We start from the raw sequence: 25,885 nt of genomic DNA, 5'->3' as shown, positions 1-25,885 counted from the left end.
GGGCCTGGAATGGGCTCCCGCGTCTGTCCCGCGTCCGCCCCGCGTCCGCCCCGCGTGGGACTGCTTGGCATCTCTCCCGGAGGGGCCGGCGTCTGGGCTCGGGCGCCTTCTTCAGGAGACTTTGCAGCTGTTCCTGGGGCAGCGCCTGGGCGGGCTCTGGGGTGGGCGGGTGGCCTTCACCTTGCGGAGGCCGCTCCTCTTGTGGGTGGAGCTGGTGGTGAGGGAGTAGGAGCGGCCATGCATCATCCTGGCGTTCAGGCCCGTGGCCATGGAGAAGGATTTGAGGTGGCTCCTCAAGGCCATGGGCAGCGGGAGCTTGTCCACCAGGTGCACGGGCGTGCAGGACACCACCGCGCGGCAGCACAGGTCCTGCAGGCTCAGCACTTGGGAAGGAGAGGAAACCGGGCTTAGTTCACATTGTCCTGGACACACCCCGACCGCAGGGCAGCCCGCTCGCCCCCCCACCTTCCTTCCCCAGGACTTGGGCTGAGCACTCCACCCACCGTGCCCTGGCATGGCCCTGGGAAGGGCCGGAGGTGGGCCACCCTGCTTTATTTTTTTTTTTATTTATTTTTATTTATTTTTATTTATTTTTATTATGGGGCCACCCTGCTTTAGTCGCCTTGGACTAGACACCCCTACCCCTGGGGCAGACCTGGAGGGGAGACGGTGGCTGGTGAGGTCCTCCTGCAGGCCTCCCCTGACTGCGGTTTGGGGTGAGAGACCGAGGGTGTCAGGGATGACCTTCCCAACCACACCGCTGACATCAGAAGCACGTGTGACCAGCTCTATGGGGACACGCCTGAGAAGCAAGTGCTTCAGTCTCATCTACACTATTCCTCATGTGAGTCAGGCTCCCCGGGATGGGGCCCTGTGGGACCTGATGAGGGCGGCACTCGTGGGGCAGCCCCTGAGGGGTCAGGCCCGGGGGTCTCAGTAGAGAGCTCTCTCCATGCAGTGGCCCTCAGCTGGGGGTGGTTTTGACCCCCCGGGACACTTGTGGTTTCCACTGCTGGGGGGCAGGGGGCAGAGGGCAGAGCACACTGAATGTCCCCCCAGAGCAAACAGCCGTGTCGAAGCCAGCAGCACTGCTGAGTTGGAGAATCCCTAACTGAGAAGAATCCAGTTTGGCTCCCTATGCCGCCCAGTTCAATGACTATAGGTTTTGTCCTTTTGTCTTGTAACAGTCATATGAGGCCAGGTTGCGAGGAAATCCGTGACAGGGACTGTCACCGTAAAGGCCCCACAAAGTAGATGGCATCAGAGGACACGGGTCTTTGGACAGATTAACACCGAGGGATCTGAACAGTATTCCAACCTCAGGTTATAGGGTGCCCCCTATGCTCGAGGCGCTTCTGTTTCTCAGGTTCCCCTCTTTGCAAAGAAAAAATAAAAAGAGTTGGAAGTGAATCACTCCTGACACGATATGTGCTTCCCAAAACCATGGGGTGAAACCTGGCCAGCCGGCCCTCAGGGGGTCCTGCTCTGTGTGGGGAGGTGCTGCCCCCTTCCCACTGCACAAGCCTGTTTGCACATGCCTCCACCTCTGCCCACACACAGACCTCAGAAATGCCTCTCGTGAACTTTCTGACAAAACTATAAATAGTGATCCCTCTCAGATTAAATGCATTTACTCTGAGGATGGACATGGTGGCTTAAGGCGGATCCTGGGAGGCAGACCAGGGTCTGGGGGCTGTAGGACGGCCTGATTGGTGCCTACCCTTGCTCGGCCTCCAGAGCCGGTCCATCCCGTGTCTCAGCAGCACGGTCCTGGCCAGCTCCGTGAAGGACTCGGTGATGTTGAAGTTGCACAGAGGACTGACCTCGAAGAAGGTGACTCCCAGGCGCTCCGCATAGGCCTGTGCCTGCTCCGTGGGGACCTGCCGCTTGAAGGCCAGATGCAGGCGGTTTCCCACCAGGATTTTAGGGACACCAGGGGCGTGCTGAAGGGTTAGAGAAAGGCAAGGGGGTTACTTGGTGAGCTTTTGTGGCTGCTCGCACCTTGGGTGTACAGGGTAAATCCTCCCCCGTTCATGCCCACCCAGAACCTCAGAATGTGTCCTTATTGGAAATAGGACCTTTCCAGAATGTAATTAGTTAAGATGAGGTCACTGGGGTGGGCCCTCAATCCAGTCACTGGTGTCCTTGTAAGAAGAGGAGAGGACACAGAAGTCACAGTGGAAGAGTCACGTGCGGGCAGAGGCAGACACTGGATGGGTCTGTAGGCCAAGGACTGCCGGCAGCCCCCCCAAAGCTGGAGAAGGCAGGAAGGATCCTCCTCTAGAGCCTTTGGAGGGAGCGGACCCTGCTGACGCTACATTTTGGACTTCTGGCCTCCAAACGGTGAGAGCGTACATTCTTGCTGTTTACGGCCACGTGTTTCAGCAGGCTGCAGGAAACTGACACCGTGCGTGTGGTTCTGACCACTTCGTGTCCACAGTGGCAGTCGGGCGGCTGCGGGTGCCGGGGGGGCAGCAGCCCAAACGCCACCCGCCAACCCACTCCACACAGCAGGTGGTATGCGGCCCCGACCCCCGGGGCTGGGTGGGTCTCCAAGTTAGGGCCCAGTCCTGTTCTGGGAGGCGACACAGCCTCGTGCTGCGGAAGGCTTGTGTCCTGGCCCACATGCCTGACACCCCCACACACCCATGTGGACGGTGCCTGGCACACCATGTCGTACCTCGTCTATCTCCTTAATCCACCGGTCGATGCCATCAAAGGACCAGCGGTTTGCGATGTCATAGACCAGGATCACACCCTGGGGGGAGAGGCACCAGGCTTACCTTACGGGACAGAGGCGGACACAGCCCTGGACCGTGCTGGCCAGTGTGCAGGATACTTCGTCACGGACTCACAACCAGCTAAATGACCATTTTACTTATTTTAACAGAAAACATATTATTTTTGTTTATCTACCAAATGTCATAGTTAAATAAGTATTTCTAATGATATTTCATGAGCTCATTAATCAACCCTCAAATGTCAAGGTGCGTTGGGGACTCAATCCCCCACATCCACAAGCTGCTCTAGAGACACGGCATGTGGAGAGCCTGCAGGGATCACCTCCTTCCTAAGAGCAGGGCCCGCTCACCTGGACAGAGTGCTCTCCTGAACATGCACGGCACACACACACAATCACGTGAACGACGGTGCACACACAGCCCTGCTGCATGCAGATGTATGCGCAGACACACACAGACACACGCGTGCACGCAGGCCCACGTGCATGCAGACATAACACATGCATCCACACGCACACAGGTGCTCATCCCTGATGCTGAAGGCTTGTGAGCCACCAGACATTCCTTGGCACACTTTCAGCCTCTTGCATCAATTCATATATGAGCTTAATTGCCTTCTCCTCCAGGTATCCATTTAAGAACATTCCAAATGTTATTATTCAGTCAGTTAACTTCCTGGCTCAGGGCATGTTACCTGTGCGCCCCGAGAGTAGGAGCGGAATATGGTACAAAATCTTCCCTGCCCGGATGTATCCCTGGAAAAGATGATGGAGGCCATTGAGAAGAAATCACTGCTTCTTCCTGACAACAGGGTTTGGAACTTGGGAGCCGTAGCAAACACATTTTACAGCTGTCAGTCAGTGGGCATCCCACTACAGATACATCCCTAAGTTTATCAAAACAAAGAACTGACCCAGAGGGTGCGGACACCTGGAATGACCGGAATGGAGCTCCAAGCGCCATAAATCAGGATAAAGAAAAACAACATTCCCGTGGGATGGATTCCAGCAGCCTGTTCTCACGGCAGCGGCTCTGAGGACCCGCGGGTGCTGACCCCTGGCATCTCTTGTAAGGTCAACACACATCCGCGTGTGTGATGAACACGCCCACGTCCACAGGGGAGCCCCCACAGGGATGAGGGTGGGACTGCAGGTCCAGCCACATCCTCATTACAAACAGCGCAACTTCTCTCTCTTCTCCTCGTCACCTGCAGGTGGTGACCTGCCCCTGCTTTCTGAGTCCTAGATGAGCCACCATGAGGGAGGGCAGGGCCTGGGGCTCAGGAGAGCCAGAGGTGCTGACCATGGCCCAAGACGGGAGGAGGAGCTCCTCAGTGTCGAGGAGCAAATCGATGGAGAACTCGCAGCTCAGCCGCTACAGAGTTTCCGCTTTGCCTGCAGATGGAAGTGGCTAGGAAGTTTGTGGGCAAGGAGGCACAGGAGGAGAGCAGCCCTGGGGCATGAATCACTAGCTTTCATGGGAGACTGGTGGCTATCATGAAGTGGGAACGTCCCTGGACGTGGGGTGTTGTGGATAACCCCAGGGTGCGGCAGGAGCAACGGAGGGGGTGGGCACGTGACGGCATTCACAAGGTGAAACACGCAATCAGGAGACTTGTCGCTGCCCAGGGGAGATGTGGGGCAGCCTTCGGAGGCCGGGGCAAGCATGGGCTGAGAGGGGGGCCCCCGGACGGTCTCAGGGAGGGAGGGAGTCAGGACGAGATAAGCCCTGGGCCCTGCAGGCCTCAGGGCTGCGCAGAGGTTGCCGGGCAGAGCACGCAGGAATCTGAGGACAGCTGGTGAGAACAGAATGCCCCACAGCAGCGGGCAGCCCAGAGGACACAGGCTGCCGGTGGCCTAACCCACAACCTCAAACACCCTGGGGCGGGGGCCAGGCAGTGGGAAGGCACAGGGTGCTAAGGGGACATTGTGGAGAAAGGCTCCCTGCTGACTGCCCCTGGGAAGGGGCAGGTGGGGATGGCAGGAGGACAGGCTTCCAGTTAGGGGAGGCTCGTGTGGCTTGGGGCTTAGGCATGTTTGGGCAGAGAAGAGGGCCATGCAGGTGGCCCAGGAGAAGGGATGACACAGGGGTCGGGGGCAGTAGTCAGGCACGTTGCATGGGGGCAGTCGAAGCAGGAAACCCCAATTCTCCCACTCTCCAGCCCCACCCGGAGCAGGAGGGGCAGAGGCAGGGGAGTGTGACCCGACCTCAGAGCCAGGGCTGCCAGGGGAGGCCATGAGAAAGAGACCCCGTCCAGACCCCGGGCCAGGGCCTTCTGCTCCCACCCCCCCACACCTGCCATGGGTCTGTCCCCATCCCACTCATGGGCCCCTCCTGGTGCTGGGGAGGCAGAGGGTTTCAGTGAAGCCATGCTCTGGACAGACCCCCAGGGGCCCACAAAGGCCCCAGCGTTCCCGCCCGTGGATGAAGCCTCGGTGGCCCAGACAAGCGGATCTCCACCTCCTCTGGGCAGCCCTGCGTCTGCTGGGGCCGGAGGGGGTGCTCCTCCAACAGGACAGTGCTGGTACAGCCTCTCCTCCTGGGGCCGCGCGTCCTGCCTAGAGCCCGGGGTGGGCCCCGACTCACCAGAGCTGCAGCTTCACCCTCCGGCCGTCCAGCAGGATGGTGGTGGTCTTGTAGTCGATGCCTGCGGAAGGGGTGCGGGCAGCTTAAGTGCTATGGGCCTCACAGCTATGCTCAAGCAAATGGCACCAGAGAGAACTCTCCCGGGGGTAGAGAGCACCTCTCACGAGGGCAGAGTCGCAGTTTTTGAGGTAGGCAGACTGGACCTTGCTTTGGGTCTCCCTGGGTTCGTGTGGGCCCTGCCCACCAGCCCCACTGCTCACTCTGTGGGGCCTCCGACCTTCCTCTCCTCACTCGGCACCAGTTGCCTGGGCCTCCTGGCCTCCCCAAGGCCTGGGCTTCCCTGGCTGCTGCCTGCCACCTGAGGGGTGGGCGGCGGCAGCCAGCTGACACGGACTTGGACTTTGGCCCCTAAACTGTTTGGCATCAGGCCCCCTGTTTGCAGGCAGCTCTGGGCAGCCCCATGTCCCGCCCCCTTGTCTCTGTGACCCTCGCTGCCGCCCCACCTCCTGTCCTGGGGCTGTTGCACCTAAGCTCGAATCCCAGGCTAAAACACTGAGATCATTTCCCCAAATTATCACACTAAGAATGTAAAGTAAAATGTGTCACATATAAAATGAGATATGAAGCATTACCTCAACTAACTAAAGAAAATACACGTGTGTATTTGTGAGTGTATGTGCATGGTGGGGGGCAACAGTGAGGACCAGCCCCACGTTACAACTGGAAATTTCTGGGTTTTGTTTACTTTGTTTACCCCAACCTTTCCCTATTTTAAATTTCTTCAATGAGCATGCATTTTTTTCTTTTTTTAAAAAGATTTATTTATTTATTTATTTATTTATTTATTTATTTATTTGAGAGAGAGAATGGGAGATAGAGAGCATGAGAGGGAAGAGGGCCAGAGGGAGAAGCAGACTCCCTGCCGAGCAGGCAGCCCGATGTGGGACTCGATCCCGGGACTCCGGGATCACGACCTGAGCCACCCAGGCGCCCCCGTGCATTTTTTTTTCTAAAATAAAAAAAAGCAATAAACATTTTTAAAAAAGAAAAATATTCCTCCCCATTCCACCGGAAACCAATTTTCTACTTCTTTGAGAAACCACTCCTGTGTTCACAGAGCAAGTTGCCCGTGAAAGACAGTTTCCATTAAGTAACCAGAGAAAACAAGAAAGGAGTACTCCCTTCCAAAAAACAGATGCAACACAATTTATGATTACAAGCATCCAAACCGCTTAGTAACACCACACCACCAGGCTCTGTGGTGCTTGATTTATCTCATTTTTAGACTTAGGAATGTCTCTCAAAGCATGCAAACCTCGAGAAGACCAGCCTTGAAAAGGTTCTGGGATGTGGCCAGACTTTAGATATCTTGACAAGGAAAGCTGGATTAAGAGTTACAAATCTAAAGTGGAATGTGCTTCTGGGGGGCAGGCGGGAGAAGAGAGAGGAGCCCCTACATGGGAGCCTCACCCTGAGAAAGTCCTGGAATGGGTGTGAAATCTTAGCAGCTCTCTACCAAAAGAAAAACCCCCACACCCAAGGCTCAGAAAGCAAGCTCCCCAAATGCAGTGCTAAAGAAGGTGCCATTTCCAAGTAGCTTGGCTGTGCTACCTTGGTGGATCTACAGTGCTTAGACTTACTACCCCACACCCATGAAAGCCACAAGAGAAAGAATACCATATTCATAAGCCCTTCTGTCTTTAAAGTAGGTTGAGGGCAATACAGTATGCATGGCGGAAGGTGACAACAAATTTGCTTCTCATTCTGAGGGCACATTGCCCAAGGTTTTAGGGCAGAGCATAGATATTCTGGAAACTGCTTAGGTCAGTACATTCAGGCTCTGTGAAATTACTCTTTGGAATGACCAACCAAGGGCCTCTTCACAGCCCTTTAAAATCCCATGGAACTATCTGGAAAGCAACTTCAAATGCCTATATTCTTCCTTTTGCGGCAGTCAGCTTTGGGCATATATGATGTGAGGGACACATGCAATAAAATAGAATATATAGGGCGCCTGGGTGGCTCAGTCGGTTGAGCGACTGCTTTCGGCTCAGGTCATGATCCTGGAGTCCCGGGATCGAGTCCCGCATCGGGCTCCCTGCTCGGCGGGGAGTCTGCTTCTCCCTCTGACCCTCTTCCCTCTCGTGCTCTCTATCTCTCATTCTCTGTCTCTCTCAAGTGAATAAATAAAATCTTTAAAAAAATAAATAAAAAGGGGCGCCTGGGTGGCTCAGTCGTTAAGCGTCTGCCTTCGGCTCAGGTCATGGTCCCGGGGTCCTGGGATCGAGCCCCACATCGGGCTCCCTGCTCGATGGGAAGCCTGCTTCTCCCTCTCCCACTCCCCCTGCTTGTGTTCCCTCTCTTGCGTTCTCTCTCTTTCTGTCAAATAAATAAATAAAATATTAAATAAATAAAATAAAAATCTTCAAAAAAATTAAAAAGAAATAAAAAATAAAATAGAATATATATGCCTATAACAGAATATGTATACACACATATATTAAATATAATATATAATAGAATGTATAATCACATAAGTAGAATATATACACATATAATTAAACATATATAAACACATGAAAACATATACAGAGAGCAACTTCAAAGTTAATTTTGGAAATATTTAATTTTTCCATTGGAACACTAACGGTTTTATGCCATCTAGGTGAAGCAACAAATAAGTACACTTGGGAATCTATTTTTGAATCTAGAGAGAACGTGGGCTTTGGCATGTCTGTTTCCAGACAGTAAGAGAGAGCTCTCACCATTCACAGGCTGGACAGGTTTTTCATTTTTAACCTTTAGGAGATTAACTCACTGACTTGGGTTGGCTCCTTTGATTTACAAAGTGTCCTCATGTACTTATTTTTTAGGTCCACAATAAAAAATAAGTTTTCATAAATTTAAAAGAATTCATTCCTCATGGTCTTTTTAAGCACTCTATAAGGTTTTTTGTTTTGTTTTGTTTTGTTTTTAATTTAAGTAATCTCTACACCCAACATAGGGCTTGAACTCACCACCCTTAGATCAAGAATTGCATGCTTGGTCAACCATCTTGGGTCCCCTCCTCTTCAGGAGTTTTGTACTATTGCTCAATAAACTTTCCAAAAAAAAAAAAGAATCGCATGTTCCACCAACTGAGCTGGCCAGGTGCCCCAAGCACCTTATGAGTTTTTAAAACTATACTTCGATTTTGTTTTCATTAGTCACAGATGCAAATGGTTTCAAGTGTCAGAGACTTAATATGGAAAATGACAGGACCTGATCCACACCCCACCACAGTGCTGTGCGCCCATTTTCATCTTTCCTGTATTTCTTCTGCTATGTATCTCCAAATTTGTAAACAACATACTTGTATTCCTACTTCCTGAATTTTTAGGTTTAGGCATTAATCAAATTCCCACTGTGGAAGGTGAAAATGTAGTTCTCTTTCATTGACATACTCCACATGCCTCTCTCTCTCCCTTACACACACACACACACGCACAGAGTATAGTCATTTGCCATTTTAGCTATAGATCAATGTCCAATTTTACATCAATATGACCAAGTAAACACTACCCGCAGCTGGATCATGTGGTATACTATGTTTATTTGTCCTTCACATACAACTTTTTTTTTTTACTGGAGTTAAAAATCGCCTTTTTGTTTATTTGCTTAGTTTTCTCTGCCTTTATCAGTAACATATCCCTAAAATCTCCTCCAATTATCCAGCCCTCCCCTTGGTACTTCCACACATTCAGGTGTTTCACCTTCCTGGGGGCCTCTCCCCAGAGCTTCTGTCCTACCCCCTTGCAGACTAGGGGTGTGCTGTCTTCCTGAGCCCTCTCTTCTCCTGCTGTGGAATCCCACATCTCCCCCTCTGTTGGTTTACATCCTTTCCTTCCTGAGAAAAGGAGACATAGTAGAAGATAGTTTTTGAGACTTTGCCTGTCTGTAATATCTGTAGTCTGCACTCACTCTTCATTGAGAGTGGATGGGCACACAATTGAGGTAGGAAATAATTTTTATTCAGAAATGTGCAGGTCTACCTTCCAGGGTTCCTGCTGAGAAGTCAGATGTCAAACTGATTCTTGATCCTTTCAAATGCAATCTGGTCTTTCCTCTTGTAAGGCATGGAGGGTCTTTGCCTTGGCCTAGCACTCTGCAATCTCATGCCTTGTTATGAGGGATTTTCACTGTTGTGCTGCCCACTTGACAGGCTCTTTCAATCTGGAGATGCAAATCTCAATTCTGGGAAATGGTCTTTTCTTTTTTAAAGATTTTATTTATTTATTTGACAGAGAGAGACACAGCGAGAGAGGGAACACAAGCAGGGGGAGTGGGAGAGGGAGAAGCAGGCTTCCCGCGGAGCAGGGAGCCCGATGTGGGGCTCAATCCCGGGATCCTGGGATCATGACCCGAGCTGAAGGTAGCCGCTTAATGACTGAGCCACCCAGGCGCCCCTCAGTTCTGGGAAATGGTCTTGAATTATTCTTTTTTCCTCCTGCTGGGGTTTTGTTACTAAGATGTTGGGCCTCCTGAACCTACTGCATGATTTTCTTATTTTCTCTAATTTTGCATCTCTTTTTCTCAATATTCTGGAAAATCGTCTCAATGTTATTTTTTTTTTTAAAGATTTTATTTATTTGAGAGAGAGAGAATGAGAGATAGAGAGCACGAGAGGGAAGAGGGTCAGAGGGAGAAGCAGACTCCCCGCCGAGCAGGGAGCCCGATGCGGGACTCGATCCCGGGACTCCAGGATCATGACCTGAGCCGAAGGCAGTCGCTCAACCAACTGAGCCACCCAGGCGCCCCTCAATGTTATCTTTTATCCTTCTTTTGAAATTTTTATTTCTGTCATCACGTTTTTAATTTCCAAGATCTTTATTGTTTTTGGATTGCTCTCTTTCTTTTTTAAAAAGATTTTATTTATTCATTCGAGAGAAAGAGAGAGCATATGAGCAAGGGAGGAGAGGCAGAGGGAGAAGCAGACTTCCCGCTGAGCAGGGAGCCTGATGTGGGACTCCATCCCAGGACCCTGAGATCATGACCTGAACCGAAGGTAGACGCTCAACCATCTGAGCCACCCAGGCGCCCCTGGTTTGCTCTTTTTTGAGGTTCTGCTTCTGGCCATGACTGCACGGCTCCTACTGAACCAGTCCTCCTGCAGATAACAACTCTCAATGATAGACTAAATGTAAAAACCAGTGACCCAAAACCACCAGAGAGTGACCGGCTGTGTGGGGGAGGGGCTCTTCACTACTTTCTTTTAAATTTTGGTGGAGCAATCAGACAGTTCAGGGTTCACCAGGTGGAAGAGGAGCTGGAAAGTAAGCTAACACAGATGGAAACACAGATGGGGAGAAAGAGCAGTAGAGAATCCTGAAAGGCTCACGCCCCAGGACCCAGCCTGGGCTCAAAGGAGGCCAGCCTTTCAATTGTCAGTCTGTTGAGGCCATAAACTCCTCTTTGCTTAAGCTGCTTGGGGCTGACTTTTTATTTTTTTAATTCAAGTTAGTTAACATATAGTGTAGTATTGGTTTCAGGAGCAGAATTTAGTGATTCATCACTGACATATAGCACTCAGTGCTTATCCCAACAAGTACCCTTCTTAATGTCCATCATCCATTTAGTGCATCCCTCCCACACCCTCCTCTCCAGCAACCCTCACTTTGTCCTCTATAGTTAAGAGTCTCTTATGGTTTACCTCCCTCTCTGTTTTTATTTTATTTTATTTTTCCTTCCCTTCTCTATGTTCGTCTGTTTTGTTTCTTAAATTCCACGTGAATGAAATCATATGATATTTGTCTTTCTCTGATTGACTTATTTCACTCAGCATAATACCCTCCATTTCCATCCAGTTCATTGCAAATGGCAAGATTTCATTCTTTTGATGGCTGATTAATATTCCATTATACATATATTTGTATATGTATATATATATATACATGGTATACCATATAAATATACACATATATATACACCATGTGTATACATGTATATACACACAATATATATACATATGTACGCTATATATAATGGTATATATATGGAATATATATAAATGGAATATAGTATGTATGCATATACATATATGTGTGTGCGCGCACACACACACACACACACACACACGCACACCCCATATCTTCTTTATCCATTCACCAGTCAAGGGACATTTGGGCTCTTTCCATAATTTGGCTATTGTTGATAGTGCTGCTATAAACACTAGGGTGCAGGTGTCCCTTCAGATCCCTACATTTGTATCTTTGGGGTAAATACCCAGTAGTGCAATTGCTGGGTCGTAGGGTAGCTCTATTTTCAACTTTTTGAGGAAACTCCCTACTGTTTTCCAGAGTGGCTGCACAAGTTTGCATTCCCACCAACAGTGCAAGAGGGTTCCCCTCTCTCTGCACCCTCCACCAACATCCGTTGTTTCCTGACTGGTTAATTTTAGCCATTCTGCTGGTGTGAGGTGGTATCTCTTTGTAGTTTTCATTTGTATTTCCCTGATGCCGAGTGATGTTGAGCATTTTTTCATATGTCTTTTTGGCCATTTGTATGTTTTCTTTGGAGAAATGTCTGTTCATGACTTGCCCGTTTCTTAACTGGATTATTTATTTTTTGGGTGTTACTTTTGATGAGTTCTTTATAGATTCTGAATATTAGTCCTTTATCCGATATGTCATTTGCAAATATCTTCTCCCATTCTGTAGGCTGCCTTTTAGTTTTGTTGATTGTTTTCCTTCACTATGCAGAAGATTTTATCTTGATGAAGTCCCAACAGTTCATTTTTGCTTTTGTTTCCCTTGACTCTGAAGATGAGTCTAATAAGAAGTTGCTGAGGCTGAGGTCACAGAGGTTGCTGCCTGTGTTCTCTGCAAGGATTTTGATGGATTCCTGTCTCATATTTAGGTCTTTCATCCATTTTTGAGTCTGTTTTTGTGTGCGGTGTAAGAGAATGGTCTAGTTTCATTCTTCTGCTTGATGCTGTCCAGTTTCCCCAACACCATTTGCTGAAGAGACTGTTTTTTTTCCCATTGGACATTTTTTCCTGCTCTATCGAAGATTAGTTGACCATAGAGTTGAGGGTCCAGTTCTGGGCTCTCTATTCTGTTTCATTGATCTATGTGTCTGTTTTTGTGCCAGTACCATACTGTCTTGTGGAGCCAACTTTTTTGTATGCACCAAAAATGTCCAGTCTGATAGAAAACCCACAAAGCACAGTGAGTGGAGAGAGGAACAGAGAATGTCTGACATACAAACCCTGGAAAAAGCTACATTTTAACATCTTCTCAAAGCAAAGTACAATGACCTGTGTCTCAGAATTTCACTAACAGTAAACAAGTACTTAAAAGCTCAACAATCATGATTTACTCATTAGCCATCGTGACTAAAACTGAACTCAATGACTGACAGTCCTGCTGAATAACCTGCCCCTCAGCTAGGCTAACCCCTGACGCCTGGCCCCTGGGAACACACAACCCAGTGGTCTCCACTGGCACCTGCTCATTTAGGGTGGCGACTCCCGAACTTCTCCAGGTCCATCCGCTTCGCTGCATGCCCCACTACCACAGGCAGCACCTCCCTCTACCTGTACTGTGGAGACTTCAGGATGGAATGGGGCAGGGCAAGCAGGGTGGGATGGGAGATAAAGCTTGAGAAAGCACTGCGTCCTTGTGTGATGTGTGCCTTGGTTTCTCCAGGTGGGGAAGGTGGGAGTGGAGATGGGTCAGACCCACTGGGGCCACACAGTTTCCCTACTCTGAAGGCCCCACGGGGAGGAGCTCTGAGGGGCCTGGGATCAAATCCCAGTCCTGATAAGCAGTGACTTTCTCATGCTCCCCTGTGCCTCTATTTCCCCCACCACCTGGAAGAACGCACTTGCTACGGCTACTTACAGCCTGTGTGCCAACCACCTGTAGCGGCCTCACCTCAGCAAAAGCTTCACTCTTCCCCAAACCCCCGGGTCTCTGAAGATAAACCTCTGATACAGCTGTGCCTGCCACAGAATGCCCAGATCACCTCTCTCCATGGCCAGAATCTCCTCTCCTCACAAATTTACCTACTGAACCATTCTCTTTCATTCCTGCAATGTTTCCTTTTTTCTCCTACTTACGTGTTTGCTCTTCTCTTATTTATTTCTCCTCGTCCCTGACTCTGTTGCTGGCTACCATATATCTCAGTCCATGAGAGCCCAACATTTTGACATTAATAGTGTCAAGGTGAGGATCAAAAGGTGTAATTCATGTTCTCTGCTCTCAACTAATCCAATGAAAACTCTGTCCATCAAAATGAAATGAAAACACGCAAACGCTTCCAGAATAAAGCCTGTAGGAATGCTCATTGAGTGAGTCAGAATAGCAGAGAGAAGAGATATAATTTTAGCCTTCTTAAAAAAAAAAAAAAGGAAGCATCAAATGCCAAGCCATTCACTCTACTTTTAGCTCCACATGATGAATAAATAATTTAGTTCAGCTCATGCACCAACTGCTTATTTCTATTTTAGTGAGTGAGCAGGCGTAAATGTGTGCCGTCACGTAGGAGAATTCTCTTCTGGTGTAAATATTGGTTAACTATCACTTACAAACATGTTCATCTTTGAGTAGCTGGCTTTTGAGAAATGTGTCTAATGCTGAATGAAAACATCAGAAAGCAGGCCAGTGATTGCCAGAGGCTGGAAGGAGGGGTTTCCTTCCGAAAGTGGTGGTGGTTGGACAAAATTGTGGATGTACTAAGTGCCACTTACTTGTGCACTTTAAAATGGTTCAGTTTGGGGCGCCTGGCTGGCTCAGTCAGTGGAGCATGCGACTCTTGATCTTGGGATTGTAAGTTCGAGCCCCACATTGGTTGTAGACATAACTTAAAAATAAAATCTTAAGGGGCGCCTGGGTGGCTCAGTCATTAGGCCTCTGCCTTCGGCTCAGGTCCTGATCCCAGGGTCCTGGGATCGAGCCCCGCATGGGGCTCCCTGCTCCGCGGGAGGCCTGCTTCTCTCCCTCTCCCACTCCCCCTGCCTGTGTTCCCTCTCTCGTTGTGTCTGTCTCAGTCAAAAAATAAAATCTTAAAATAGATAAATAAATAAAATCTTGAAAAAATAAAAATAAATAAAAATAAAATGGTTCGTTTTATATTATGTGAATTTCACCCCAAAGAAAGCATATGCGCATGAGTCCTTCCCAGAGCTGGTTCTGCTTGGCTCTTTGGATCAGAGGGACAGTCTGCTGGAAGATGCTGGGTGCCTCGCAGAGCCAAGGGGTGGGAAGGGCTCCGGGCAGGCGCCCGGCTGCACCCACAGCCAAGGCCAGGGCTGGCCCCTCAGTGGGCCCCCTTGAGTTTCTGAATGGTTCTGCAAGCAAGTCACATTCTAGGCAGGGACATGAAGTGTGTTCACCGCGTTTACACAGTGGGCAGTGACTGAAATTGAAATATCTCTCTGCAGATCTCCTTTTTGAAAAGGATGTTCCCTGAATGTTTCTCCTTCCTCATTTTTCTCTTTGAAATAGCAGAGTGGTGGATTCAGGTGCCCCCAGGTGAGGGGCGGTCCAGGGGCCTCCAGTCTCCTCCGGACTGTCCCAGCTTTGGTCACACAGCTCCCACCCCTAGCGGCCCTGACCCACTTATTCCCCACTTTGGGAGTTGAATTTTCCCATCTGCCCAGCAGGGATAGGATCACCACCATGCTACCTTGGCGTGGGCACCCAGTGCTCTGTGCTGACCAGCTGCATCCAGGAACACTGAGTTCTCACAGTGTGGGGCCCAGCACCCCTGCACGCCACCCCACCATCAGTGAGATCGTCTCTGAACCGTTATTTGGGTGTGGCCAGACAACAGCCCCTCTTTCCAGAGTCCCAACACTTCCAAACCACAGTGCTTTGGCTGTGGGGCTGCCCTCACTGTGTCTCAGGGTCACCCCTTAACTTGGGCTACTGCTGGAACGTGGACTCAGACCACCACCAGGTCCTGGCAGGTCAGGCCAGGAGGTGCATCCTCCCTGTTCCCACCCTACTTTGCACAGGCCTGCTGTCTGCGAGACACAGCTGGGAAATTCTACCAACCTCCAGGAAAGAAATGGGGGCAGCATCTCTGATGTTCAAGTGCATGGTTCTCGATGCTATTGGCACCATTTCTGTAAATCCCACTTCAGCCAGGGGCTGCCCACCTGGCCCGTGGGGCGCTGTGGGCTCAGGCCCCCCAACACCTCCCATCTGGGACACTCTGCTCACTTAGACGGTCAGTTCAGTCAGCCAGCAGCATTGTATTCTAGCACATTCCCACCCACAGAGGCTGCATGTGTCTTCAGAAGGAGCCCCGAGCCTCCTGGTTCATCCTCCTACCTCTGCAGTTGCAGAAGCTGAGGTGACATGACATCTTGGGGGAAGGAGAGGCCCTCATCACTGGTCATGGCCATGCCTGGCTGAGTGACTGTCCCAAAGGCAGACAGTAAACCCGCTCACTTGTCTGTGCTCCTGAAGACAGTTTAGGATGAACCACCCTGAACTCAGGGTCACCTTCCCCACTCATCTGGAAGATGACAGGGGCCTTATTTTCTGGTAAAAACTGCGGTCTCAGGCACTAAGCATCAGAGGGCGAGAGGCCCCTGTATGTTACTGTGGCTAGAGGGAGAGGAAGTGGGGGGCCAGCCAGGGAGGTGCTGGGCAGATGCAGGCCCCTCTGTTGAGCAGTTATCATCAGAGGACAACTGGAAAACGGCAACACTGGCTTCCCTGAGAAGCCCACAGAAGCGGCAGACGTCTGGGCAGGCGGCAGCAGGGGCCTCCTCTCTGGAAAGGAGGCTGGGGGAGGCCAATGTGGTTCTGCCGGGCACAGAGCACCCAGAGCCCAGAGCTGCCTCCTAGGCTCATGCTCACCAGGTCCTCACAGCCCGTGAGAATGGTGGCTGCCCTGAAGTGGGTCGCCAAGCTGGACACCTTTGTGAGCAGTTTCCTGTGCAAGAGAAGAGGCCAGCCCCTCTTCCGCTGGGCCAGCCCTGATGCCACTGTCCTCTCAGACAGGAGGCACAGTGCGGGCTCAGCCCAGCCTTGGCCAACATCATGACCAGCTGGGCCCTGAGCTCCAGGCCTGGGCGATTTTTCTCACAGAGGCCATGGCCACCCCAGACACCACACCAGGGCCTGGGTCACTCCCAGGCTTCCCCACATCCAGTGGCACATCCTTTGGGCCAAGTATGATGAACCCAAGACAGTGTGGGAGGGAAGGATCGAGTTCCTGTGTCATCTGATGGAGGACCAGGGGCCAGCTCCTGGCAGGCCCCCACACTCCGAGGACTACCACCTGCCAGGGGAAGAGCAAAGGCAGAGGATGCTTGGCCACTCAGGAGACAGAGGTCAACTGCAAGGTCCATTTCCTCCCTCGTTCAAACTGCACACAATGGCTACCACCGGCAGCCAGAAGATTTCGGGAAGGATTCTCCCCTGCAGTCTTGGGGTGGGGGGTCCTGCCCACACCTCGATTTCAGATGCCTGGCCTTCAGAGCCAGAGAGAATAAACATCCATTGTTGTTAGGCCCCCAGTCTGTGGTTGTTTGTTACAGTTGCCCCAGGAAATGGACAGGCCGTCCAGCGTTCCTTCACTGGGTTCCTGCACTGCGCCCCCACTGCCCGCCCCACCCAGTGCTCACAGACCATGCGCTCAGGGCCAAGCGCAGACCCCAGCCTTGCGGGATGGATCCCAGGTCTGATGCCTCTGGCTTTGCCTCTCCCGGACTTCAAACCAGCACGACACTATTTAAACCCACAAGGCAATGGTCTACCTTCCGGAATGAGCACATCATTCTAGACTGGAAGAAACAGATTTTACTTCCAAATGAATTTTCTTAGTCTAAAAGAGAATTCAATGTTCTTCACATTTACCAATTTATTTTTCCCATTAAGACAATACATTTCAGCCTTCTGTATTAGGGTCCACTAGAATTTAATATGATATGTATGATTCTGCCTCTGTAAATTCCTTTTTCTTTTTAACCAAATAAAATGCCATTTGTGTCACGAGTCACAGTATGGTTCAAATCCACAAGCAAACTCGGCTGAGTCCCATTTGGGGAAGGCAATTAATTAATTATTGGCTGCAAGAGGAGGGAATACACAGCCCACATAAACCAAAAACAGCCTGAGGTTCATGTTCAGCCAAGGAAACCCCAGGACAGTGGTGACGATCTTCGTGGCTCTCCGCCACAGCTTTATGGGACTATCTCCCAAGGGACAACTGTTAGCAGGTGGTTTCAGGCGGGAAACTCAGGCGTCCATGGAGGGACTGTGAAGCCAGGCTGAGTCCCAGGCTGGATCCTGCTGTGACAGGTGGTGGTGAGGCTACTCTGTGTGCCCAGGGCAGCCACCTTCTTTTCCCACCTTGCAGTTCCAGCAGCGTGGGAGCCTCCTCTCTCCCCAGCCATGTCTCCGAACACAGCCCCACACGAGCTCCCCATGAGCGAAGGACTGTGCTGGGCTGCCTGAGGCCTGGATTCCAAACTGTACACTCCGCTAAACAGAGGTTAACTCCTGGAGTGCAGGCCTATTCAGGAAAACACGGACCACACGGCCAGCTCTCAGCCATGGGGCTGGTGGTGATTAGAAAGTTCTCCAAGAGCAAACATATGCTGTGAACAAATAAGACCATCTCAAGGGCGACACAAGTAGCTTCATGTTTGACAAATCTCTGTACGTTACCAGAACTAAGAAAAGAAGAATCTGCTTCTTCAATGATAAACCTCTTCACAAAGTTCGTGCCTTAATCAGAGCAACAAAAATAACTTACACCCGGGTGCCTGGGTGGCTCAGTTGGTTAAACGACTGCCTTCGGCTCAGGTCATGATCCCGGAGTCCCGGGATCGAGCCCCGCATCAGGCTCCCTGCTCCACGGGGAGCCTGCTTCTCCCTCTGACCCTCCCCCCTCTCATGTACTCTCTCTCTCTCTCTCTCATTCTCACTCTCTCAAATAAATAAAATCTTTAAAAAAAAAAACTTACACCCATGTCTATGAACATATACATACGTGTGTGCTCATGTACACGAGTACTGTGCACATGTGTGTGTGCCCTGTGTATAATATCAAATACACTTAGATATACTGTGTCCTGTGAAGTATTTGAAAGGTGAGCACTGTTTTCTCTAAAACCTGTAACTGGAAAGTCACACTGCGGTGTGCGCGCCTCATCTCTGCGGGTCGGTGGGAGACGAGATGGAAGAAGCGATGGCGAACCAGAAGCAACGTGCCGGATTGCGGGCATGAGCGCGCTCTGAGAACAGCATCCGCAGGGGCTGCGACCTCCAGGTCCTCACAGAGGCTGGGGCAGGCCGTGTCTCTGGAATGGAGGTGTTCACAGACGAAGGGGCAGAACCCCGAAGGGTGGCGTCTCTGGCAGCAGGCCACGTGGGGGCCAGGCAGTGCGGCATCTCAGGCCAGCGTGGTGCAGACAGTGGGACCAACTTCAGGAGGTGCTGGAGCTGCTCCAACAACCTGGAGAGAGGCGGAGGGCGCGCAGGGTCTCCTGGGGAATCTGGTACCGGCCTCCAAGGAGGAAAGCTAAAGTGAGGCCCTTCTGAAGAAGGGAAACCTGGAGACCTCGGTGCTATCTCATGCGGTGACTGCCTTTTACATGGTCTTGTTTGTGGATCTGATAAATCTACATCTCCGATGCTTTTAAGCCCAATCCCCTGGACACCGCAGCTCTTTTCAGTTTTCGCTTATACACAATTCCTTCTTCGCAGCTAATTAAGCTGAAGAAGCCGGGGAAGAAAGCTTCAAACAAATGTTAAAAAAAAAAATCTCTTAATGGGAAATCAGCTTATAGCCTGTGACGGGAGTGATAGGCTCCATCGCTTCTGACGCACCCTGCTGCTTCTCCTCACCCCAAAAGGCCCGAGCGAGGAGTAAGCAGGTGTGACCGGCAGGACCATGTGGCTGTCATCCTACAGCCACTGTAGCCCCCAGAGCTAGTGACAGAGGACACAGTGGGTGCTGGGGGTCTCCAGCCAGAAGCTGACCCTCTGCACAGGAGGAACCTGTGCTGGCCGGATCTGAGCCCCTCCTCACCCATCACCCAAAATCAGGGTCGCCCTGGGTTGGGATTAGAGGCTAGACGACAGGGGCAGTCCCCACTGTAGGGAGGAGGGGCCACGGGATGCAGGGAGGTACGGCTGAATGATTGGCTTTTAAGGAGAAAATCTGACACAAAGGCAGTTTTATTATTGTCAAATACATGGAAGCATTTATGACATAATTTAAAACATGAATACACTGAAGAAATTTACCGTATGCTCTTGGTGGCACCATGGGAAGTAAGGGAAGTAGAAGATCATCTCCTTCTTAAGGAATTACACTGTAAAGAACTAGGGATAAAATATGATTCGACTCTCAGTTCAAACTCGAAAGTGATGGCTTTATAAATCGCGTTTGGAATCTTGAAGTGGTTGCCAAGGGAAACTGCAGAGTAGCTGTAAAATCAGCAAACCCACCACCGTCTGCGGCGCTACAGAAGGGGGCGTGTAGGCATCTCCTAGCAGAACATTTGTCAAAGGCAAATAGAAAGGCAAAAAAAACCCATAAGAAGGTCACTAAGTAAAAGCATTTTGCTGGTCTTCACAGGGAAGAAAAGCCACTGCTCTGAGTCAGAGGGGCCACAGAGGGGGCCCAGAGCCAGCCACACCATCCACGCTCCTGCTCTCACTCACACTGTGTGATCTTGAGAGAGTTACTCACCCTCTCTGGGCCTAATAACGTAACCTATCTCATGCGATGGTTCCTCTCTGCTCTTGATAAAGGGGGGGGGGGTGCAGTATTATTACTAGCTGTTAGCAGAAATGAAACAGAGAAGAAAGAAGGGATGTTCCTGCTGGCAAAAGGAAGTTGGGGAAGCAGCCAGGAGAAAGTAATCAGAAAATAGTGAGTCTCTTTGGGAAAAAAGTTGGGAGGCAAAGAGATTGTAGAACTTAGAGTCCATTTCATCTACCTTCCTCTCCCACTGTAGAAACTCAGCAACCAGAGAAGGAAAGGTAACGCCCTGCTGGAAACACTACCAGCTGGAGCCAAGGGGAGAGACCCTCACCAGTGAACAGAGAGGAGAAGCCCAGGGGTGGCCCTGACTTCACTCTCCAAACAGAGCTTGGCTGTCCAGGCCTTTTACTCACCACATCTACCTGGGAGAAGAGGCTGAACGAGGTACCAACCCTCCAGATCCGAGGGAGGCTCCAGGGCCAGCAGGCCCAAAAGTGGGAGGTGGGCCCCTCAGCCATTCTGCATGCATATCACACTTTAACAAAAAGTTATAAAAGGAAAAAGAGACAAAGAACCCAACCTGAAAGGAACCACGACCCAAGGAACAGAAGGACATTCATCCCAATTACTTCATGCAATGGAACAATTTAACAAAAACATTAAATTGGTGGGGCGCCTGGGTGGCTCAGTCGTTAAGTGTCTGCCTTCGGCTCAGGTCGTGGTCCCAGGGTCCTGGGATCGAGCCCCGCATCGGGCTCCCTGCTCGGCGGGAAGCCTGCTTCTCCCTCTCCCACTCCCCCTGCTTGTGTTCCCTCTCTCGCTGTGTCTCTCTCTGTCAGATAAATAAATAAAATTTATTAAAAAAAAAAAACAACAAACATTAAGTTGGCAAAATGAGAGATTTTTTTAGTGAAATAAATTATTTAAAGAAAAAATTTTAAGATTTATTTATTTATTGGAGAGAGAGAGCACAAGTGGGAGGGGCAGAGGCAGAAGGAGCGAGAATCTCAAGCTGACCCCCACTGAGCGCAGCGCCTGATTCGGGGCTCGATCTCACCACCCTGAGATCACAACCTGACCTGAAACCGAGTCAGATGCCCAACCTTCCGTGCCACCCAGGTGCCCCATTTAAAGAAGTTTTTAAAAATTGTAAATGAAAATTGTAAGGGTAAGGAAAAAATTGAAGACCAAAACATCATTTACTACACTAATAGAAAGGTTAGAAACAGCTAGAAACAGTTCACTAAAATAAAAATTACCAACAAATAGGAAAGGCTGGAGATGCCCACAGAAATTCAGAAGAGAGAGACAAAAAGATCAAAGCAGGTAGAGAGAAGCGAAGGGATGTGGAACACAGCTAAAACCGATCCAGCACAAGGATAATGCGTACGGCAGGCAGTGTCATACGTAACAGCTCCCCAAAGGTATCCACGCTATAATCCTCAGAATATGTGACTCTAGGGGCACCTGGGTGGCTCAGTCGTTACGCGTCTGCCTTCGGCTCGGGTCATGGTTCCGGGGTCCTGGGATCGAGCCCCGCGTCGGGCTCCCTGCTCTGCGGGAAGCCTGCTTCTCCCTCTGCCTGCCTCTGCCTCTGTCTCTCTCTCTCTCTCTCTCTCTGATAAATAAATAAAAATCTTTAAAAAAAAAAAAGAATACGTGACTCCAGGAGGTTACATGGCAAAGGGCAGGTAAGACTGCAGAAGGAATTAGGTTTGCTACCTGGGTGATCTTTAAATACAGAGATTATCATGGATTAACAAATGGGCCCAGTGCCATCACAAGGGCTCCTGAAAGCAGAAGAGAGAGAGTCAGGCTGGGGGGTGCAGCATGAGACAGGTAGCATTACCACTGTCAGCTTCGAAGGCGAAGAAGAGGCCTGGAGCCGGGGAGTGCGGGAGGCTTCCAGAAGCTGGGAAAGGCAAGCAAACAGATTCACTGCTGGCACCTCCAGAAAGGACACAGCCCCTACCAACACCTCAATTTCATCCCAGGGAGATGGTGGCCCCCCAGAATTGTCAGATAATAAATCTGTGTTTTAAGCTACTAAGTTTGTGGCAATTTGCCCAGCAGCAATAGGAAACCTGATGTAAACACCAATCAATATAACAGATGTTTTAGGGACATAAAGTAAATTTCCCTGAAATTAAATACAAAATCTGCAAATTCAAAGAGTACACAGTGTATCAGAAGTTCAACACCAAGCCTTTGACTTTGAGACACGTCTGCTTAAGCTGAGGAACTCGGAAGAAAAGGCAAATCACCCACAAGGAGAGACCAGCGGACCTCAGAGCGAGTGAGGGAGCCCAGTGGAGCCATGGTGACAAAGTGTGAAGGGAAAGAACATACAGCCTGAGGACACATTCTAACCTAACTGAGATACTGTTCACAGATAAAGACAAAGGACAGACATTCTCAAACATGAAAATAATCACGAGCACTTCCTGGAAAATGGCTGGAAATGAAATGTAGCTAATTAGAGGGACAGCAAAATACAGAAGTCAGAGACACAGTGGTGGAGAAAAGACTCATGGTCAGCATCTGATACTGAGGGACTGCGGGCACTGTAACCCCAGTACAGAAACCGGGGCAAATTGAGAGCAACAGGGGTACACATGAGGAGGGGGGTAGGGGGCTGGAAACGGGATGGGAACAGGAGGCTGGAAATGCCCTCCACTTCCCATGCTCCCTGAAGCACTGATGCAAAGTGAAATGTGTCTTTAATATTAATAGTAATAGTAATAATACTGACAATGATTCCAACTCCTTACAATCTCCTGGAAAGTGACTTTTCAACCTAAATCCTCCCTCTGTGTCGAGGAAAAACCTTTAGAAGAAAGCATTAACTAGTTGCTTTTACAACTGCTCAGTTCGCATATAACAAAAAGAAAGTAACACAACAAAGCGTACCCGAGCCTCTGTTCAAACAACCAGGACACATACTCTGTCCACACTCCGCCCATGTGCTGTACATCACTCACTGACTACAAGAACTCAAAACTACAGCTTGTCTCCCCCCGCCCAGGCACACAGTTTTAAAAGCCCGATGCTTTATTTGTTCAAAGTTTACTCCTCCACCCACTGCGCCCCAGGCCCTGAGGACACCAGCACGGAGCAAACAGACAAAACCCACTGCCCTCCTGCAGCTTAAGCCCCAGAGCTGAGCCTTCCAGCAGGGCTCTGCCACACCTGTCAGGAGCCAAGTGCTGGGCACTTGAACGTGGCTAATATGAACCTTTCATCATATCTTATTTTCACTCCTTTAAATTTAAAAAATCTCACGTGGCTGATGGCATCACCTTGGATAACACAGATCTGGAATCAGAGACAGAATCTGCATTTTCACAAGTCCCCTGGGTGACTCTCGCACTGGCAGCTTCAGGAAGAGTCCAGGTTCTTGGCATAGGTTCTCCAGAACCAACCCAAAACTCTCCCCAACTTTCTCCCACCCCCACACCTCCAATCTTAAAGGCCTGTCTCAGGCCATTCCACCTAAGTCGCTCACATCCCTGCTCAGAAGCTACAGGCTTCCTCCCTCTGCCAGCTCTGCAGACCACTTTCTCTTTTTACATCCCTCATCCCCACATAGCCCACCTTTGGTCCTACCACAACCTTTGCCCTGCACCTCCTGTCCCTCTTGCCTCAAATCAAGTTATCTCCCAGTGAGGTCCCCCGGACCCAAAACTTCCTCCTCTGCACTGTCTTCTTAAGCCGACGCTGCCCAGTCAGGGCGGGAAGCACACACTTAGGCTGGCTTAAACATCAAGACTCCACTTCCCGGGCTGCCCTCTTCTGCTTCTGGAGAACCCGACTGCAAGCCCAGGAGACAGAGAGGGGCAAGACCCTGAGCAGCCAGGTTTGTGTTGGAAGTGCGCCTTGAGCCCCTGACATGAAAGTGAAAAGGTGATCGCAGGCAGGTGCCCTTCACAGCCACCCGACCTGCAGACCTGCACGGTCGGGGCAGCGGCCTGGGTGAAGACCCTGACTCTCCGGCCTGCTGGCCCAGCTTTCTGCCCACCTCACTTTCCTCTCCTCTCCCCTGCCCTTCTTTCCCTCCTAATGTCCACCCCGTCTTGGGGCCTTCGGCCCTCAAACCTCAAACTTTGGGGACCCTCTGCCCACTGTCCTCAAGCTCTGAGTCCTCTGGCTTCCCCACACGGAACCCACACTCCTTCACTTTCTATGGTGCTTCCCTTTCTCGCCCTCAGGCCGCATTCTCGAGGGTCATTGGGGTTTCTTGCCCTCCCGGGCCTGTTCGCCAGGGCGAGGAGCCCCTCGGACACGCCAGGAACCTTGGAGAAGCGTCCAGACTAGTTTTCTTGCTTCCTCTCTCCCTCCCCTTCCATCTCACCCACGCGCAGAGCCACCACCTGGGAGCCTCCGCCCATTCCCTCCCGCCCGCTTCTTAACCCCCACGCATCCTTTCCAAACGCGTTGCACGCGCTTGTGGCCTCCCGGCTGGGCCCACTTACAGCAGCCCGGCTACCTCCTCCCCAAACCCCACCTGTGTGGTCCGTCCGCTCCCCTCCGCCTAGTCCGTCAGCCCAGTTCAGAAGTACCCCAGCACCCTGCCCAGCCGCTAGTTCCCGCGGGGAAGCGGACCTTGGTGAGACTACGGAGGACACGCTGCATTCCCCTCGTGGGCACTGGGAGTGCAGCGGGGGATTCCCTCGAAGCGCGCGCCCGACTCAGGCAGAGAGGCGGGAGCTGAGCCCTGCGCTCCTGGATCCGCGTCCCTTCGCGCATTCCACCCCCGCTCCTCTTTGCGCCCCCTCGGCCCCGCTCCCAGTCCCCGCACCTCCAGCTCCTCGGCGCACTACTCTGGTGCCTGGTTTCGGCTCCACCCGGCCGGCCGCGGGTCGCCGGTGCGCTCCCTGGTCCTCTGCGCGCTCCCTTGGTCTCCCCCCCTGCACTCCCTGGCCCGCTGCGCGTTCCCCCGGCCCAAGGCGCTCCCTCGGCCCCTCTCCTCCCAGGCCGCCGCGCGCTCTCCCGAGCGCTCCCTGGCCCGCCGCGCGCTTCCCCGGTTCCCCGTGCGCTCCCTGGCCCGCCGCGCGCTCCCCCTCCCCCGGCCCCCCGTGCGCTCCCGGGCCCGCCGCGCGCTCCCCTGGCACCCCCTGCACTCCCGGGCCCGCCGCGCGCTCCTCCGGCCCCGCCCCCACCCCACCCCCGGCTCGCCGCGCGCTCCTCGGGCCCCCTTGCGCTCCCCAGGCCCACCGCGCGCTCCTTGGGCTCTGTTCCCCCGTACTGGCCCCGCGCTCACCCGCCGGGTGGCCGTACGGGGACTCGGCCGCGCCATCCTGCAGGCTTGCCAGGATCTCGCCTTTGCCCACGTCGCTGTCGCCCACAAGCAAGAACTTGAGCAGGAAGTCGTAAGCGCGGACAGGGCTGCCCAGGGTGCTCATCGTGCCGCCGCCGACGCCTGCGCCCATGCCCGGCCCGTGGGACGGCGCAGAGGCGGCTGCCGGGCACCGAGGCGCCGAGCCGGCCCCGCTGTCCACAGATCGCGGCGGGTCGGCGGCCCCCGCAGCTGACAGCGCGTAGCCCCGCCCCACCATGCCCGCCCCGCCCCGCCATTGGCGAGCCGCAGTTGCTAGGGCAGCTGCGCGCGCTCATTGACTGGGTTGCCCGTCTATCTCTCTTTCGTCTCCGCCTCCAGGCCATAGTCCACACGCCCCTCCCAGGAAGATCTGTTAGTCGCCGCTGTTGCTAGCCTGGGGGCGGGGCAGGGGCGGGGCGGAGGGCGGGGACCAAAGGCGACGTTATTACGGCCACAGCCAATGAGGTCCGGAGGCGGGGTGGGGCGGAGCCAGGGGGCGGGGAGTGCAGGGGCTGGGCTGGGTCTCGCG

At 51.8% G+C, this 25,885-nt stretch overlaps 1 protein-coding gene across 1 annotated transcript; it reads right to left on the bottom strand.

Moving 5' to 3' along the window:
• Nucleotides 1-44: 44 nt before the first annotated feature.
• RAB40B (RAB40B, member RAS oncogene family) lies at nt 45-25,574 on the bottom strand. The gene is made up of 6 exons (XM_028112309.2): nt 25,300-25,574; nt 5,328-5,388; nt 3,436-3,496; nt 2,681-2,758; nt 1,721-1,943; nt 45-383 (listed from the first exon to the last, which is right to left on the bottom strand). The coding sequence occupies exons 1-6, from the start codon at nt 25,466-25,468 to the stop codon at nt 112-114; spliced, it is 864 nt and encodes a 287-aa protein (XP_027968110.1). The 5' UTR covers nt 25,469-25,574; the 3' UTR covers nt 45-111.
• Nucleotides 25,575-25,885: the final 311 nt, after the last annotated feature.

This window comes from Eumetopias jubatus, unplaced genomic scaffold (genome assembly GCF_037043125.1).
Source record: "Eumetopias jubatus isolate StellerSeaLion01/CBP00866 unplaced genomic scaffold, mEumJub1_p1.0 scaffold_10, whole genome shotgun sequence".
In the NCBI taxonomy this organism is placed as follows: domain Eukaryota; kingdom Metazoa; phylum Chordata; class Mammalia; order Carnivora; family Otariidae; genus Eumetopias; species Eumetopias jubatus.
Note: the sequence above shows the minus strand (reverse complement) of the source record. Positions and strands in the feature narration are given on the sequence as shown.